Here is an 18315-nt window from a genome sequence, read left to right as displayed (position 1 = left end):
GATGAGGTTATTAAAGGGACCTCCCACCTCCCACATGCCCAGGGGCCAGTGCTGTTTTCCTGAGGATGGGTAATTTCCCGTTCCAAAAAAAAAAAAAGGATGGCCGGCAGAGTGCCTTGGTTTAGAAAAAGGACAACTAGAAAAGGAAATTAAATTTATCACACTTATTGAGCCCCTTCCTTGATTCTATCTGGTGATGCAAGCTTTACCCTGAAGGACTTCATAGCTGAGTGAGGGAGATGCAGATTTCCATGTGAGATGCACCCGAGGTCGACTACAGCAGACAGGGACTGAGACTTAAGTGATGAGACTGGGGGTGGGGGTACCACTCTGCCCCCTGCGGTGTGGGGGAGGTTTAGAGAAAATGACATTTGATCCCGGGTCTTGAGGAAAGAGTAGGAGTTTGCCTGATAGAGTAGGAGTTTGCCTGATAGAGGGCATTCTGGGCAGTGGGAAAAGCTACCTGGATGGTGGGAAAGAACAGTATGTATGTGGAAAACTCGGTTGTGGCTGAAGTGTAGAATTCAGGGGGAAAAAGACAAGCGGGGGCTAGATGTGTTGTATGTGAGGTGGGTGTGGAGGGGGCATGATGGCACCAAACTGGAGGCTTGGGCACAGAGGAAATGGGATTGGAGAGATGACCAGTGCTTGCAGAGTGGAGGACAAGCCAAGGCTTGGCTCAGACCCAAGGGGGCAGAGGCCCTGGGCATCACAGGTCACCGTGGGGGCTTCTCCGTGGGGGCATGTCCTTCCACCGGGCGGGTTTGGGGGTGGGTGTCATCTGGGCGGGGTAGGGGAAATAGGGCGGGGAGGAAGTCAGCCAGGCAGCCTGGAGGAGAGAAAGTCTAACCTCCGCAGGCGTTCTGCGTGGCCAGGCTGACCTCCTGGGCTGGGACTGGCGCCGCCAGCCCTGCGGGCCGGGCCGTTCCTGGAGACAGGTAGGAAGGCGGAGGGGCAGCCATCCGGAGGTGGGGGGCAGCTCACCCCCGGGCTGCCGCAGGAATTTGCCCGCCTGGCCCTCAGAGAGAACGGTGAACCCCCGCCCCCGGCTTTGTCCGCCGCGATGGGAACTGAGCGGGCCACTGCTCCGCACCGCGCACCCTGGGGCCGAGGCTGGGGTTGGGTCGGGGTTGGGGTCGCTGGCGGGAAGGAGTCGCCGGGAGCCGCCAAGGCTGGAGCTGGATGGACCGACGCAACCCCGGCGCCTCTAGCCTTCTGGGACCTTCCCCCGTCGGTCGCCGGTCCCTGCGCGGGGCCCCGAGACGGAACGCGCCCCTCTCCGGCGGTGCCCTGGGGTCAGGGTCTGCGGAGCCCCGGCTCCGCCGTCGGGCCAGCACCTGCCCAGCCGTCTCGCGCCGCACGTCGGAAACAGCAACTTGCGGTCTTTGGGGGCTGCCCGGGCGGGTGGGGTGGCGCGTTCGCGATTGTGTTGGACGGACGGAGGAGGGCGTCGCTTCCCGCGTCCGCTGGGGACCTTGCCCGGGTGCGACGCGAGGGGACCACAGGCGTAAGCCCGGTGTTCCGCCGCGCGGAGGCGTCACTAGGAGCAATTATAAGTAAAGTTCTTTACTTCTTGGTTCTCTCCTTTAGTTTTGCTCACCCTGCCCCTAAAGGCAGTGTCTCCTTCAGATAGGCATCACCTGCCGCTCATCCCCGTCTTAGCCCCAGAACCCGGCGCTCTCCAGTAACGCCCCCAGCCCTCCCGCACACTGTGTAACTACAGGGGGGCGGAGGAGGGGTCCCCACCCGCCTCTCCCCCGCCTGGCCCAGGAACCTCTAATTTGTGAAAAGAATGACTAAATGAATCATTGTTGGTGCTAAATTAACAGCATTGCGTCGTTAAAGGTGCCAGGTTGAATTCCGAATCTGGCTTATGTTTGCTCAGGTTTATCCTTGTAAACTGAAGTCATTTTATACTTAAAATAAAGAGAACATTGGTAGAATTACAGATTTTAAAATTTAAGCATACAAGCCAGTACTTGTTTAACGTTTTGTCCTGAACCACATTGCCTATGTCATTTTCCAGTGCAGTGACTTGTACGCACATACACATGCACACACACACACCACACTGCACCCTGACACGCTGCACGCGCACACCAAACCCTACCAGGCGTTCTGTGCACGCGCACACCACATTGCACACGCGCGCACACAGCTTGGGGGACTTGCTGTGGGAGCTTCCCCAGTACCGAGAACAAATGTCTTGAGATTTTTAAAAAACCTATATAAACGAGTTTTGTTTTTTTTTATTAAATATGAACGAGTTTTTAAACAACTCGAGTAATGGCATTTTAAAAAGGAATCTCTTGCTGAGTTAAAACAGTGAGTCTGATTGCTTAGATTCTGAACTCCCTGTTTTTCAACAACAATGAAATATTTTTTAATTGCCCTCTTTTTCCCCTCTGAAACCCTGAAAGGAGTTACTCTTGAATTTTTAGAAGCCAGTTGTAGACGGGCCTTTCCTACCCCTCTTGTGTGAGTGGCGAGGCCGGTGCCCTGCGATGTCTCGGCCTTCCCTCCCGCCTGTCCCTCGGAGGGTCTCCGGGTCACCTGTGGGGAATTGGAAGGGAGGCAGGCGCCCCGCCCTCCAAAGTGCGGTCGGAGGCGGGGGCTCCGGTGGGGCGGCGCCTAGTCCGCCCGCCCCGTTCCAACCCCGGCCTCTCCCGCAGGCCGAGATGCAGCTGCTCCTGCTCGTGCCCCTGCTGCTGGCCCCGGCGCCCGGGTCCTCGGTGAGTGCGGCCCTGTCCGGTCCGGTCCCGCAGGACCCTGCTGGGGAGACCGATGCGGGCGGCAGCCCGGTCCCCCCGCGGTGTCGACAACTTCGTAGGACAGGGCCAGGGTCCAGGAGGAGGGGTGGGAGGAGGCGAGCCCTTCGGCCGAGCCCGTTCAGAAACAGGTGGGACCCTGAAGCCGGCGGAGGTGCTCAGCGGTGCTCCTCTGGCTGGGGCTGCAGTTTGCAGTTACAGGAATGGCAACTTCCCAGCATCCTCCCTTCAGAAGGTGCTGGGTGCACCCTAATCTGGGAACCCCTCTCCGGGGTGGTCTTCCAAGGTGGAAGGAGGGACAATACTGGCACCAGCCAAGGTGCGAGGCTAGGTGGCCCATTCCACCAGTCACCTGCCGGGTGTGTGTGGGACTAAACTCAGCTGCCCCTTAGCTGTTTGGGCCCAGGGGTTTGGGGTGCCAGCCATTGTGCGCCCCCTCCCCCGAGGGTTAGCATCTGAGGCAGGGCTGTCATAGAACTTGGAGATGCAGGGGAAGGCTTTGTGTCTTGTGCTCTCCGGTAAGATAGCCACTGTGTTCACGTGGCCGTTGAGCACGTGAACGGTGCTGAGTGCAGCTGAAGAACTGAATTTTTTTTTATTGGATTTGATTTTAATTAATTTAGATAGCCACATGGTGCGAGGTGCCACCACACTGATACAGATTTAGAGCGTGGACACAGCCAGCTGGTGATCAGAACAGCTGTTTCAGCCCGAAGGACAGGGCTCCCTGGAGAACATACTTAGGCTCTGAGGAGCTGAGGGAATCTTCTAGACTGAGGGGCCCACCTTGCAGGAAGGGAGGGTCTGCAGAGCTGGGCGTGGTCCTGGAGAATGCTCCTGCCAACTTCTCCTGGCATTGATGGGCTGGAAGGCCAGCCCCGTCCTGTCCCTGGGGAGCTCTTCGCGGGGAAGCCCCCCGCCCAGCCTTGCCCAGCCCTCTGCAAGGCAGGCAGGAGAGAGGACTGAAACGGCTGCCTTGTGGCGGGCCCGGGGGGGGGGGGGCGCCTCTGGGGAAATGGGAGTGGAGGGTGAGCACCCCTAGGGCAGACAGCATCTTCTAAAGCCCCACCGACCCAGCACGGGCCCCAGTCAGGGCTCGAGCCCTCCTTCCTCATGTCCCCTCCACCCTCTGCCAGGTTCCCACCATCAACTCTGCCACCTCATAGTCCTTGCTCCTTAAATACGGTACCACGTCTGAGGTCCTTGCCCTCCTGATACCTGGGTGCACGAAGCTCAGTGGAGGGGTCACTGCACCAGTGTTGAAACCTCAGGACGAAACTCAGAAACACCTACAAACAGCTGCGTGACCCAAAGTAAATCACCAGGCCATCCTTTAATTTTGGGGTAATAATGCCTACTCAGGTTGCCATGCAGATGAAGAGTCAGGGGCCACAAAGTGCTCTGGGTCCTATTACATGCTTCCTCCCTTGGAAACAGCTGAGTAGCCTTCTCCTTCCTCCTCAGCAGTGGACAAGCTCAAGTGAGGCTGGGCCTGCCGGGCTGAGAACTCTCCTACACACTTCATTGGGGTCGGGGTCGGGGGAGGCCCAGGCTCACCGCTTAGTTGCACCTGGTTCTGGTTCTAGCTGGGGCAGGATCCACCACGGGATCCCTAGTGCTGACCGGAGTCAGCCTGAACAGCGAGTAGAGGATGAAGGAGGAGTAAAGCAGAGGTGTGGTTCTGCCACCATACCTCCCTCACCGCGTCCCCCCCCACCCTAAGCCAGTCAGGGGAGGCTTCCAGAGGCAATGGACTTCCAGTCCCCCCTGCCCCGCCTCCCACAGGCACAGCCATCTTTCTCATACCCTCTCACACCTGTGCACACTGGGCAGCTGCCCCCAGAGCCCCCAGTAGCCCAGCAGGAAAGGAAGCTCCTTGCCCCAGATGGAGTTGCAGGAGGAGGCAGGTGAGCACAGGCCAGGGTGAGGTGGACTGAACCAGCTCGTTCTGGCTTCACGCCAGCAGCTCGTGGTCAGAGGGAAACTGAAGGTGCTTGTGCTGCTCGTGGCTGAACGTGCTTTCCTCCCTCCGGGGGCTGCAGTAGTGCACAGGGCACGGCTCTGGGGTCTGGCAGCCTAGGTCCTGCAATCCCGCCTGCTGGTGGCCCTTCCTCCCACGTGCTGGGAGGATGAGGCAAGGGGATGTTTGTAAGGCGTGGTACTTGGAAGGCCCTGTGCTCAGGCCTGTCCCCGCCACCCAATCCTGGCATCCACAGGTGGTTCCCTTTAGAAACACCGAGTAGCCTTCTACCTCAGCGGAGTGTGAGCCCTTAGGTCGGGTTGTTCTGAGGATTAAATGAGAACGTGGGTAGCATGTGGACTTCTGATTGCCAGCCGCAGGGTGTCAGATCTTTCTGGTGGGAAACTGTCTATTAAGGTTATGTTACTGTTACGGAATCACAAACAGCAATCTTTAACAAGAGAGGCGTGATCCCTCTCTCACTTAAATACCCAGAGGTCAGAAGTCCGGGGTTGTTTGGTCTCACAAAGTCCTCTAGGCCCAGGTACTACTGTCTTTGCTTCACTGTCTGAAGCCTCCATTCCTAAATTACCTCATAGTGTAGAAGGCTGCTCCAACTCCAGCGAGCACATCTGCTTTCCACCCTACAGGGAGGAGTACAGGAGAAAAGAACAACAACAAATGCACATGCAAGGAATCTCTTAAAGAGATTGCTGGGGGCTGCTGCCCAACACTTACACCTCACCAGTGAGAACTGACTGACTAGCCACGGTTAGCTGCAGGAGTCTGGGAAATGCATTTGTGTGCAGCCTGGGACCCAGCTAGGAGTCCAGGCTTCTCTCACGATGGGAGAAGGGGAAGTAGACACTGAGGGACTCCTGAGAGTCTCTGCCACAGATCGGCAGGAAGAAACCACAGACTCTCCCTGTACCGCTCCTAGGATTAGATGAACTAATTTTAATAGGCCAGAACTACAGAAATTTCTGGAAGTAAGGTCACCACACAGGGCAGAAGCAGGTGCAGTGAGGCTTGGTATGGCTTTCCCACTCTAGTTCTTGGTGAAACGTGGTGCTGCTTATGGGTGACATCACCTGCACAGGGGGGGCCCTGCCTCCCTGAGAACTGCCCTGCTCTTCCGGCCCTGTGATCTCTTCCCTCCTGGAAAGCCTGCTCTGTTGACCCAGGGCCTCCATGCAAGGCAGTGTTCATTGTCAAACCGGACTCTGCACGGCCGGTGGATTCCATTGTCAGGAGAGAAGCTCTCTGCCCCCAGCATGGTGGTTTCCCCAACGTGCCTGGCAAAGAGCGGAAACTACTGCTGGTGGCTACTGTGCCGGACGTGAAGACCCGCTCTCAGCTCCTGTGGTGAAAGCTGGCTGCTGCTGGAAATTGTGTTCCGACGTCTGGCGGCGGTGCTGAGTTCCGAAGAGCGGGCCCTACGAGAGGGAGCCCCAGACTCCCTGAACGGGCGGGGGGTGTTGTTTTCAGACAGGGGGCTGGGTGAGCCTCTGAGTGCCCTAAGCCTATATTCTTCTCCAGACTCCCAAGGTGAGGCGGCAGAGTGACAACTGGGGTCCCTGGGGTGACTGGAGTCCCTGCAGCCGGACCTGCGGAGTGGGTATCAGCTTCAGGGAGCGTCCCTGCTACTCTCAGAGGTAGGGGAGGCTAGAATGGGCTGGCCTGTTAAAGCAGGACAGGAGCGAGGGGTTGGCTGGGTCCTGGGCTGGGCACCCTGGGACAGCGCTGTGTCACACACAATGGATGTGTCCTGGGAATAGCACGGATAGAGTCATTGAAATCAAGTCATTTCCCATGTACTTACACTTGGTTCCCATAATCAACTCGACTTTGGAGGAGCTGGGGCCCTGCCTGCGTCACCCCGACCCCCGGTCTGTAGCTCCTTATGCAGCGTGGGCACGTGGCAGGTGCAGGACATAGCTCCCTATGCAGCGTGGGCACGTGGCAGGTGCAGGATGTTCCTGTTGAGTTAATCATCTGCAACAGTGCTAACTGTGCAGTTTCTCTGCCTTCAGGCTTTGTCAAGGATAGATATTTGCCACTTCAAGTGACTTGAGACCTATGTGTCCTGCGCCCTGATAGGTCCTATAGAGGGATGGGTACAAAAGAAGGGGTGATGCCACCTTGTTTGTCAGTGGGTTTAAGTCACTGTTCCCAGAACCTTGTGCAAAGAGAAAGGTGAGAGATTATCCTTAGTGCCTTGTACTCGTTTACCCCTTAAATGACAGGATAACCAAACCAGGTGGGGATATGTTACATCTTTTATCTCTAAGAGCAGAATTTGGGGCTTCTCTGGAAATGTGTCTTCAGAGGCAGAGTGGTCCTGAGTTAGACAAACTCTAGGACAGTTAGGCTTCTGAGTCTCCTGCCAAATATAAGCATGGGGCTCGGGGAGCTTCCCTGAGGGGACCTGTGTGTGCTGCACTTCCGCCACATCGACTTGCTGCCTCTCTGGGCCGCAAGGAGACCCACAGAGGCTGATGACCTGTGGGGGCCTCAGGGGGCGTTTGGGGTTGTGGGGTTGGGGCTTCCTAGTGCTCTTGTCCTGCAGGAGAGATGGGGGCTCCAGCTGTGTGGGCCCCGCTCGCAGCCACCGCTCTTGCCACACTGAGGTAAAGCCCAGATGGGAAGGGGGGACCCGTTTCCTAGACCCCATACCCAGCTGACATCCAGGTCCCAGGGGCCCACCAGTCAGTGCACAGCCGGGGCTGCATGGGAAGTCCCTTTCTTGCCCTCACCAAATGACAGAAGTGACATTTCCAACAGAGGGGAGCCCCGGGGCCATCCACCTCCCCAAAGCCGCAGCAAGGGTTTGGGCGAACAGGACTCCACCTCTCTGGGACCAGTGGGTGGGCAGACCCCAGAGGTGGCCTCACTGCCCCCTGCCTTGCCCCCTCGCCCCTGCAGAGCTGCCCCGATGGTGCCCGGGACTTCCGGGCGGAGCAGTGCTCGGAGTTCGACAGCCACGAGTTCCAGGGCCGGAGGTACCACTGGCTGCCCTACTATGGGGGTGAGTGCAGGTGGGGGCCTCCCCTGGCATCCCTGCTTCCCCACTCTGGGTTTTCCAGCGCTGGTCCCCATTCTTTTGGGATCCCTTTTACACATTAACTTTTCATTTCACACTTCTCATTGCGTATTACAGACGCTTTGTCAATTACGTGTGAGAGGTTCCCGCGTTCCCCCAGCGCGTGCCTTTGCAGCACAGCAGCGGCGGCCGTCGTGAGGGCTTTCCAGTCTGAATGCATTTCTCACACGAAGCCATGGCTGTGCCTCTGCCGCTCTGAGTCCTGTTTCTGGCTTGTCCCCAAAGCACCCCTCAGGCTGCACGGGGTGGGTGGGGCGGGCACTGCTGAGCTTGGCAGGAGCCCTTGAGCTCAGGATCCCTGAGCCCGAGGGCCGGCTCTGGGGAACATTGAGGAGGGTGTATGTAGGTTGTTAATTTTTAGATCAATACATTTAAAAACAACAACTCCACAAAATGTGTATGTAATTAAAACATTACAAATGAGTCAGAAGATACCTTAGGATAATTACTATTATTATTATTTTTTACAGGGACAGAGAGAGATTCAGAGAGAGGGATAGATAGGGACAGACAGGCAGGAACAGAGAGAGATGAGAAGCATCAATCATCAGTTTTTCATTGTGATACCTTAGTTGTTTTTTGATTGCTTTCTCATATGTGCCTTGACCGCGGGCCTTCAGCAGACCGAGTAACCCCTTGCTCGAGCCAGCGACCTTGGGTCCAAGCTGGTGAGCTTTGCTCAAACCAGATGAGCCCGTGCTCATGCTGGCGACCTTGGGGTCTCGAACCTGGGTCCTCCGCATCCCAGTCTGACACTCTATCCACTGCTCCACCGCCTGGTCAGGCAGGATAATTCTTTTGAGTATTAGTTTTCACCACTCACTGCAAATGACTTCTGGAAACTGTGGCCCTCTGGATTCCAAGTTATTCAACACTTATATCCTGTATATGCTTTGGGGTGGGGGGAGAGGAGGCCTTGGCTAGTGGAGGTGTCACCAGTGGGGACTACGGCCATTCTTTGCACCTCCTGAATTCTGAGGTAAGCATATACTGAAAATAATTTAAATATATCCATATGATGGAAATGTTGGAATGTAGAGAAAAGGTTTAAAAGGGTCATTGAGGGATGCCTTCTTTGTTGTGGAGGTGATTTCAATCCTATTAGCATTTTGGGGCCATTTAAACAATGTGAGTATAATATTTAAAAAGTTAAAAAAAATGATTTGGCCTGACCTGTGGTGGCACAGTGGATAAAGCGTTGACCTGGAATTCTGAGGTCGCCGGTTCGAAACCTGCACTTGTCTAGTCAAGGCATATATGGGAGTTGATGCTTCCTGCTCCTCCCCCCTTTCTCTCTCTCTCTCTCTCCTCTCTAAAATGAATCAATAAAAAAAATTATTTGAACCCTGGCCAGTGGTGCAGTGGATAAAGCATTGTCCTGGAGCACTGAGGTCACTGGCCCGAGCCCAGGGTTGCCAGCTTGATCCCGAGAACACTGGCTAGATCCTGAGGGCACTAGCTCAATCCCTGAAGTCACCAGTTTGAGCCCCAGTCAGGGCACATATGAGAAACAGTCAGTGACACAAGTAAGTGGAAGAGTAAGTTGATGTTTCTCTCTCTAAAAAAAAAAAAGGAAAATAAAAATTAAAAAAGAAAAAATTAGCCCTGGCTGGCTGGCTCAGTGGTAGGGCTTTGGCCTGGTGTGTGAAAGTCCCAGGTTCAATTTCTGGTCAGGGCACACAGGAGAAGCGCCCATCTGCTTCTCCACCCCTCCCCCTCCTTCCTCTCTGTCTCTCTCTTCCCCTCTCACAGTCAAGGCTCCATTGGAGCAAAGTTGGCCTGGGCGCTGAGGAGGGCTCCATGGCCTCTGCCTCAGGTGCTAGAATGACTCCGGTTGCAATAGAACAACGGCCCAGATGGGCAGAGCATAGCCATTTGAGGGCTTGCCGGGTGGATCCAGGTCAGGCGCATGTGGGATTCTGTCTCTCTGCCTCCCTGCTTCTCACTTCAGAAAAATACAAAAAAAAAAAAAAAAAAAAAAAAAAAAAAAATTTTAACCCCACCTCTTTCTTAGGATCCCTGCTAGCATTTCATTCTGGCCTTTTTTACATTATTTTCTCTCTATTTTATATATCTATAATTATGACATAGTACTATTTGCATTCTGTTATAAGCATCCTCCCATATTACTGTATAGTCTTCATGATTTTTAAAAAAATTTTATTGATTTTTAGAGAGAGAAGAAGGGAGAGAAAGAAACATTGATTTGTTGTTTCATTCATTAATTAGCTGATTCTTTATTTTAACTTATTTATTTTATTTTAATTTTATGAGAGGGGGAGAGGCAGAGAGACAGACTCCTGCATGCATCCTGACCAGGATCCACCTGGCAAGCCCACTAGGGGGCGATGCTCTACCCATCTGGGATCATTGCTCCAGCAACCAGAACCATTTTTTTAGCGCCTGAGGCAAAGACCATGGAGCCGTCCTAAGTGCCCAAGGCCAACTCACTTGAACCAATCTAGCCATGGCTGCTGGGGGCAGGGGGTAGTATTGATGGGGGAGGGGTGGAGAAGCAGATGGTCACTTCTCCTGTGTGCCCTGACCAGGAATCTAACCTGGGACATCCACATGCCGGGCCAACACTCTACCAACAGGCCAAGGCCTATTTTAACTTTTTTAAAATCAATTTTTATTTTTCACTTACAGTTGACATACAATATTATGCTAGTTTCATGTGTATGACCCAGTGATTGGACATTATATAACTTACTGAGTGACCATCCTGATAAATCTTGTACACCTCTGACACCATACACAGCCACCAGAATATTATTGACCAGTTTCCCTGTACTGCATCCCACATCCATCCCATGACTTCTGCAGCAGCCAATCCATACCTCCTAATCTCATCATCCCTTCTTCCAACCCAACCCCCTCCCAGCTGGCAATGGTCAAAGTGTTCTCTGTATCTATGAGACTCTTTCTGTTTTGCTTGTTCCTTTATTTTGTTTTTTTAAAATTCTATTATTGATAGATAAGTATTTATTGCTGTTTTATTGTTCATATTTTATTTATTTATTATTATTTTTTTTACAGAGACAGAGTGAGAGAGAGGGATAGACAGGGACAGACAGACAGGAACGGAGAGATGAGAAGCATCAATCATTAGTTTTTCATTGTGCGTTGCAACACCTTAGTTGTTCATTGATTGCTTTCTCATATGTGCCTTGACCGCGGGCCTTCAGCAGACTGAGTAACCCCTTGCTGGAGCCAGCGACCTTGGGTTCAAGCTGGTGGGCTTTTCCTCAAACCAGATGAGCCTGCACTCAAGCTGGCGACCTTGGGGTCTCGAGCCCGGGTCCTCTGCATCCCAGTCTGATGCTCTATCCACTGCACCACCACCTGGTCAGGCAATTTTTCATATTTTTTATCTTTATTTTTCTTCTTAAAGAACTCCCCCTTATTTTAGCAAGAGAGTGAGAGTGAGGAAGGGAGTGAGATGAGAAGCATCAACTCAGAGTTGTGTCACTTCAGTTGTTTATTGATTGCTTCTTCTGTATGCCTTGACCACAGGGCTCAAGCCAAGCCTGTGACCCCTTGCTCAAGCCAGTGATCTTTGGGCTCAAGCCAGCAACCATGGAATCATTTCAATGATCCCATGCTCAAGCTGCCAAGCCTGCACTCAAGCCAGAATGAGCCTGCGCTCAAGCCGGCAACCTTGGGGTTTCAAACCTGGGACCTTAGTGTTCCTGGTCAATGCTCTATCCTTTGTGCCACTGTTGGTCAGGCTAAAGAAGACCCTTTAGCGTGTCCTATAATACTGGTTTGGTAGTGATGAAGTCCTTTAGCTTTTCTATCTGGGAAGCTCATTATATGTCCTTCAATTCCAAATGATAGCTTTGCTGGGTAGAGTAATCTTGGTTGTAGGTACTTTTCATCACTTTGAATATTTCTTGCCACTCCCTTCTGGCCTGCAAAGTTTCTGTTGAAAAATCAACTGACAGTCTTATGGGAGCACCCTTGTAAGTAACTGCTTTACTCTTGCTGCTTTTAATATTCTTTCTTTGTCTCTAACTTTTGCATTTTAATTATGATGTGCCTTGCCTGGCCTGTGGTGGCACAGTGGATAAAGCTTCGACCTGGAACACAGATTGCTAGTACAAAACCCTGGGCTTGCCTGGTTAAGGCACATATGGGAGTTGATGCTTCCTGCTCCTCCCCCTTTCTCTCCTCTCTCTTTCTCTCCCCCTACCCCTCTAAAATGGGTAAAATAAAATTTAAAAAATTATGATGTGTCTTGGTGTGGGACTCTGTACTTTCTGGACTTGTATGTCTATTTCCTTCACCATGTTAGGGAAGTTTTCTGTCATTATTTTTTCAAATAGGTTTTCAATTTCTTGCTCTCTCTGTTCTCCTTCCTGCACCCCCATGATGTGAATGTTGGAATGCCTGAAGGTGTCCCAGAGGCTCTTTATACTATCCTCAAATTTTTTTTTGATTCTTTTTTCTTTTTGCTGTTCTGATTGGGTGTTTTTTGCTTTCTTTTTTTTTTTTTTTTTTATATTTCTGAAGCTGGAAACAGGGAGAGACCGTCAGACAGACTCCCGTATGTGCCCGACCGGGATCCACCCGGCACGCCCACCATGGGGCGACGCTCTGCCCACCAGGGAGCGATGCTCTGCCCATCCTGGGCGTCGCCATGTTGCGACCAGAGCCACTCTAGCGCCTGGGGCGGAGGCCACAGAGCCATCCCCAGCGCCCGGGCCATATTTGCTCCAATGGAGCCTTGGCTGCGGGAGGGGAAGAGAGAGACAGAGAGGAAGATGCGGCAGAGGGGTGAAGAAACAAATGGGCGCTTCTCCTGTGTGCCCTGGCCGGGAATCGAACCCGGGTCCTCTGCACGCTAGGCCGACGCTCTACCGCTGAGCCAACCGGCCAGGACCTGCTTTCTTATATTCCAGATCGCTGATTTGATTCTTGGCTTGATATATACTCTACTGTTGTTGATTCCCTGTAAATTATTCTTCATTTTAGTTGGTATATCTTTCATTTCTCGCTGGTTCTTTTTTATGGTTTCTATGTCCTTTTTTTAAAAAGATTTTATTATTGATTTTACATAAAGGAGAGGATGAGGGAGAATGAGAATTATCAACTCATAGTTGCTTCACTTTAGTTGTTCATTGTTTGTTTGTTGTGTGTGCCTTGACCGGGCAAGCCCGGGGTTTTGAACTGGTGACCTCAGCATTCCAGGTCAATACCCTATCCACTGCGCCACCACTGGTCAGGCTCTGTGTCCTTTTCTATGCTTAGTATGTCTTTGTTGAAGTTCTCACTAAGTTCCTTGAGCATCCTTATAGCCATAGTTTTGAACTCTTTATCTGTTAGTTTGCCTGCCTCCATTTTGTTTAGTTCTTTCTCTGGAGATTTCTCCTGTTCTTTCATTTGGGACATGTTTTTCTGTCTCTTCTTTCTGGCTGCTTCCCTGTTTTTGTTTCTAGGTATTAAGTAGAGCTTCTGTGTCTCCCAGACTTGGCAGCGTGGCCTTGTGTAGTAGGTGTCCGGTAGGGCCCAGTGGCACAGCCTCCCCGTCACCCGAGCTGGGTGCTCCAGGTGCGCCCCTGTGTGGGATGTCTGCACTGTCCTGTTGGAGTTGAGCCTCATTTGTTGTTGGCGTCACTGGGAGGAGTTGACCCCCAGGCTGATCCGCTGCAAGGCCTGGCTGTGCGAAGAGTGGAGGAGCTGCTGTTCAGGAGCTGACTCTGTGGAGCAGGACTTGCTTCAGTGGGACTTTGGTGCTCACCGTGTCTGCCCCTGGGGTGTGTCACTTGTGGAGATGGTAGAGTTGTTCTCTGGTGTGGTTTAAAGCTGACCACCAGGTGCACTGACTCTGGGGCCTCCCAGGAGTTTCAAGGACAGTCACTGCTGATATCACCCACACAAGCTAAGGAGATGCAGATGGCTGCTACCTACGCTGGGCTGGGAGGTGCTCAGGAGAGGAAGCTGTGTGAACCAAGGCCAGCTGCCACTAGTGCCAGCCCTGGGGCCACTTAGCAAGAGGTGTAGGGTGTGAAGAGGCCAGATGCTGCTTGTTTGAGAGATTTTAGGAAAGTCCAAAGCATGAGCCAAGACAGGCTGCGTGGAAAAACACTGAAAACAGCTTGGGGTGTGGGGGCATAAATTGGGTGGGCGGGGTCTCAGGGAATCACCTCGCTGGGCAGACAGTGTGAGCCAGGTTGGTGAAAACTCAGATAAGGCACTTGCCTGCTGGCTCTGGGTGTGTGTGTTTGAGGGGTGGGGAAAAGGAACAGTGGCCTCTGCCAGCACTTTTGTTTGGCAGAAAGCTACCCTCCAGCTCTTGTCCTGATGCCCAACAACCCAGTTCCTCCCCGCACATCTTTCAAGCTGCTGCCCAGTGCTGGCGCCCAGAGGGGGCGAGCCCCACTGAGTCTGTGCACAAACCCCCAGGAGGCGCTGCCCGGGGCCCCTGCAGCCCTCTGGCTCCCTCCACCTCAGTCCCCACTGCTTTTCACAGCCGGAAGTATGGGGACTTCTCTCCCGGGCACCAAAACCCTGGGCTGGGGGCCTAGTGTGGGGCTGAGACCCCTCACTCCTCGGGAGGAACCTTCACAGCTGAGATGTCCCTCCCAATTTTAAACCAGTATGTGTGGGTGTGGGACCAGCACGTCCGGCATCTCCGCCTTTCCTGCCAGTCATGGGGTGGCTTCTTCTGTAATTCCCTACTTGTAGGACTTCCATTCAGCCAGATTACAGGCAGTTCTGAATGATGGTGGTTCTGTAGTTTAGTTGTGATTTTGATGTGGTTGTGGGAGATTGCGAGTACCCTCTGTACCTACGCTGCCATCTTGAGCGGAGTCAAGATGGTTGATTCTTGTATGTGCTCTGACCAGGGATCAAACCTACAATCTCTGCACATTCAGGTGATGCTCTTAACCAACTGAGCTACCCGGCCAGGGCCTAGTCTTTATAATTTTTTTTTTTAACAGCATTGTTAACATTCTATAGATAGATCATTTACTCAAAGAGTCACTGTTGGCCTGACCTGTGGTGGCGCAGTGGATAAAGCGTCGACCTGGAAATGCTGAGGTCACCGGTTCAAAACCCTGGGCTTGCCTGGTCAAGGCACATATGGGAGTTGATGCTTCCAGCTCCTCCCCCCTTCTCTCTCTTTCTCTCTCTCTCTCTCTCTCTCTCTCTCTCTCTCTCTCTCTCCTCTCTTTAATGAGTAAATAAAATCTTTAAAAAAAAAAAATCAGAAACAAAAAAAAAACTCAGAAACAAAGAGTCACTGTTAACACTTGGGTTATCATAGAGAATGCTGAGATAGACCTCTTTGAGGGGCTAGTTTTTTCCTCATTCTGGGATTTCCTTTGGACTTGAGCTCCAAAGATGCAGCAGTTTCATGGAGAACATCCCCTCTCCCTGGGGTGGGGGTGGGACTCTGAACCACTTGACGGGGTGGGGGTGCTGCTGCAAGGGCTTTCACCCCCCCCCCGTTTGTATGCCCTGCCTGCCCACATTCCACTGTGGCTTGGATAAGCCTCGAACCCCACGAGCATCTCAGCTCTCCCCTTCTGTCTGCCCCAGCCCCAAACAAGTGTGAGCTGACCTGCATCCCCAAGGGCGAGAGCTTCTACTACAAGCACAGGGAGGCCGTGGTGGACGGGACGCCCTGTGAGCCTGGCAAGCGGGACGTCTGCGTGGACGGCGTCTGCCGGGTGAGTGTCCCCCACCCTGCGCCCCCAGCCCCTGCGCCGGCCGGGTCGGCAGCCCTCCTGAGCTTGATGTCTTCTCAAGACTGGCTTCTAAGCTGCCTTTCATCACAGCTGCCCTAGGACCCGTTCACCTTTGCCCTTTGAAGACTCTAGCCCCTCGAGATGGCAAGTGACAGACCCAACTAAAACTGACTTTAGAAAAGGCCATCAGGGATGGGTTGGCCGGCTGCAGGTGTAGGAGCACCACTTCTGGCCGCCTCCGGCCTCCCTCTCCCGTGGCTCAGCGTCCGGGGGGCCGGCAGTGCCTCCTGTGATGGCCTGAAGATGGCCACAGGAGCTCCAGGCTTCAGCCGCCCCAGCTGGCCACTCCCTGGCGGAGGGTGCCCCGTTCCCAGGAGTTTCAGCAACCTGGGTTGCCTCTGCTTTGTCTTAGCCTGGAGCTCTCCTCAACCACTGTCTCTGAGCAAGGCTTACAGCCCACGGTTTTGCCCAAACCCACTGTTGGGGAGCCCTGTCCAAACTGTGGGAGAGAGGTGGTCCCCAGAGGAAGATGAGGGGTTAGTGCCAGCGAAGGGGAGGTGGGCGCTGAGCAGGCAGAGGAGGCGGTTGTCAGCCCCGGGCCAGGCCCGAGGTTTACTCAGCCTGGGGTGTTTCTAGGCTTCCTGGTTTATCTGGGAGTGTTTTTCAGATTCTTGCAAATCTCCAAAAAGTTTTCCAGTAGAGCTACTGAACAAAATCCACATAGAAGTAGACCCGCACTCTTCAAACCCGTGTTGTTCGAGGGTCAAGTGTAGTCTCTGCTCTTTCCCGACCGGGCCAGGCAGCCAGGGTTCGAATGCCGCCATGTCCGTGACCCCTGCGGTCTCCCCGTCTCTCCCTCTTCTCTGCTTGGCAGGTTGTCGGCTGTGACCACACCCTTGATTCGTCAAAGCAGGAGGACGAGTGTCTGCAGTGTGGCGGCGATGGCACAACCTGCTATCCTGTCACCGGCACCTTTGATGCCAATAACCTCAGCAGAGGTGGGAGGCTTCCAGAGGTGCCCAGACAGTTGAGACAAGGGGCTGTTGCCTGTCCTGTCCTTGTCTGTCTCCTGCCCTGGCTGAGTCACCCTCATAGTCCCAAGGGGGTCTGATCTGTCGCTCAGGTCATCCCTGAAAGGCCTGAGGTCATGGCTCAGGGTGGAGGCCAGACCGCTCCCCTGGAGCCCATGGAACCGTAAGAGTTGCGACTTCTGCCCACTCATCCAGTGTAATTAATCTCGGACTGCTGCCACCCACGTGCCCCTCCCCGTCCCTTCCCCACCTGTCCCCTCCCGACTCCGGTTGGGTGCTAAGCCTGCCCACGCATCTGGCCTTTGTAGAGCGGTTTCTCTTCAGGAGCCCTCTTTCCCAGGCCGCCAGCCCTGCTGTCTCCTACCTGCCCTTCCCTGACGCTGTCTGTGCTGCCGGGCACTTGGCATCCTCAGGGCCCGCTCCTCCCTATGCCCGACTGGTCCCAGAGTCTCTCTGCTTCCCCAGGCTACAACCAGATCCTCATAGTTCCCGTGGGGGCCACCAGTGTCCGCATCGAGGAGGTGGCTGCCAGCAGGAATTTCCTGGGTGAGGACAGTTTGGGTCCCGGGGGGTGGTGGCAGGGAAGCTGGCAACCCTGGCAGCTGACAGGGGGCTCGCCCTGCACAGCGGTGAAGAGCATCCGGGGTGACTACTACCTCAACGGGCACTGGACCATCGAGGCCGCCCACGCCCTGCCCGTGGCCAGCACCGTCCTGCACTATGAGCGCGGGGCCGAGGGGGACCTGGCCCCGGAGCGGCTGCATGCCCGCGGCCCCACGTCCGAGCCCCTGGTCATCGAGGTGAGCAGGGCTGGCAGGAGAGGCCTCTGGGGTGCAGGGGGCACCTGGTCCCCGGGGACCCGGGGCAGGAGGGCTGTGGGAATGTGGTGGTGGGGGGAGCGGTTGGCGACAGGCCTCAGTGAGGATCCCCCTGCGCAGCTCATCAGCCAGGAGTCCAACCCCGGGGTGCGCTACGAGTACCGCCTGCCCCTGAGCACCCTCTGGCCCGGCTTCGGCTGGGGCCACGGCTCGTGGAGTGACTGCAGTGCTGAGTGCGGCGGAGGTGAGGGCTGCGGCCCCGTGCGGGGGTCCCCTCCCCAGGACACCCAGCCCTGCGGGGGAGGTGGACAAGTACGTGAGACAGTGCGTGTCAGGCGGGTCACCTTGGGGAAACCCAGGGTTTGGGGAACGCCATAAAGGACCCCCACCTAAGCTAGGAGAACCAGAGGGGGCTTCCCTGAGGCCGTGGCCTCTCACAGGGGAAGGTACTCCATTGGCAGTAGAGGCCAAGCCGGGAGCCGATGACCAGCTGTCAAAGCGGGGCTTGGTCACTCACAGATAAAACTCTGAGCCTCAGTTTCCTCATCTGTAAATTGGAGGTGATGATGGCACTTACCCCAGTGGGTCATTTGAGGCTAATCAGGATGACCAGACGGTGCCTGGCCCCGAGAGGGCGCTTGGTGCCTATTGACTCCCAGCCGCCCCTGTGGCCGGGCCTCTGCAGGTCAGCAGTCCCGCCCCGTGTTCTGCACCATCGACAGTGAAGTCCACCCTGACCACATGTGCCAGCACCAACCGCGGCCGGCCAGCCTCCGCCCTTGCAGCCTTCACCCCTGCCCGCAGACCATGCGGTGAGGCCCTTGCCGGTCCCCTCTACCCAGGGTGGGACCCAGGCACTTGGATGGCAGGGATTGGGGTGCCTACACTGATTAGGTGTTGAGCAAAAGGGTTGGGTGGCTGGGTGGCCCAGGGCTCGC

General features: G+C 54.6%; 1 protein-coding gene across 1 annotated transcript in view; it reads left to right on the top strand.

The window, feature by feature from the left end:
* The first annotated feature begins 863 nt into the window (after positions 1-863).
* PAPLN (papilin, proteoglycan like sulfated glycoprotein) overlaps positions 864-18315 on the top strand; it is a 51926-nt gene continuing 34474 nt past the window's right edge. The window contains exons 1-11 of the mRNA XM_066278471.1: positions 864-938; positions 2673-2732; positions 6268-6383; positions 7298-7358; positions 7654-7756; positions 15380-15510; positions 16403-16526; positions 17025-17105; positions 17187-17359; positions 17498-17621; positions 18063-18189. Of these exons, the coding sequence (XP_066134568.1) occupies positions 2679-2732; positions 6268-6383; positions 7298-7358; positions 7654-7756; positions 15380-15510; positions 16403-16526; positions 17025-17105; positions 17187-17359; positions 17498-17621; positions 18063-18189 (1094 nt within the window). The 5' untranslated portion in view covers positions 864-938; positions 2673-2678. The remainder of the gene's footprint in view (positions 939-2672; positions 2733-6267; positions 6384-7297; positions 7359-7653; positions 7757-15379; positions 15511-16402; positions 16527-17024; positions 17106-17186; positions 17360-17497; positions 17622-18062; positions 18190-18315) is intronic.

This window comes from Saccopteryx bilineata, chromosome 4, assembly GCF_036850765.1.
Source record: "Saccopteryx bilineata isolate mSacBil1 chromosome 4, mSacBil1_pri_phased_curated, whole genome shotgun sequence".
Classification (NCBI taxonomy): domain Eukaryota; kingdom Metazoa; phylum Chordata; class Mammalia; order Chiroptera; family Emballonuridae; genus Saccopteryx; species Saccopteryx bilineata.
Note: the sequence above shows the minus strand (reverse complement) of the source record. Positions and strands in the feature narration are given on the sequence as shown.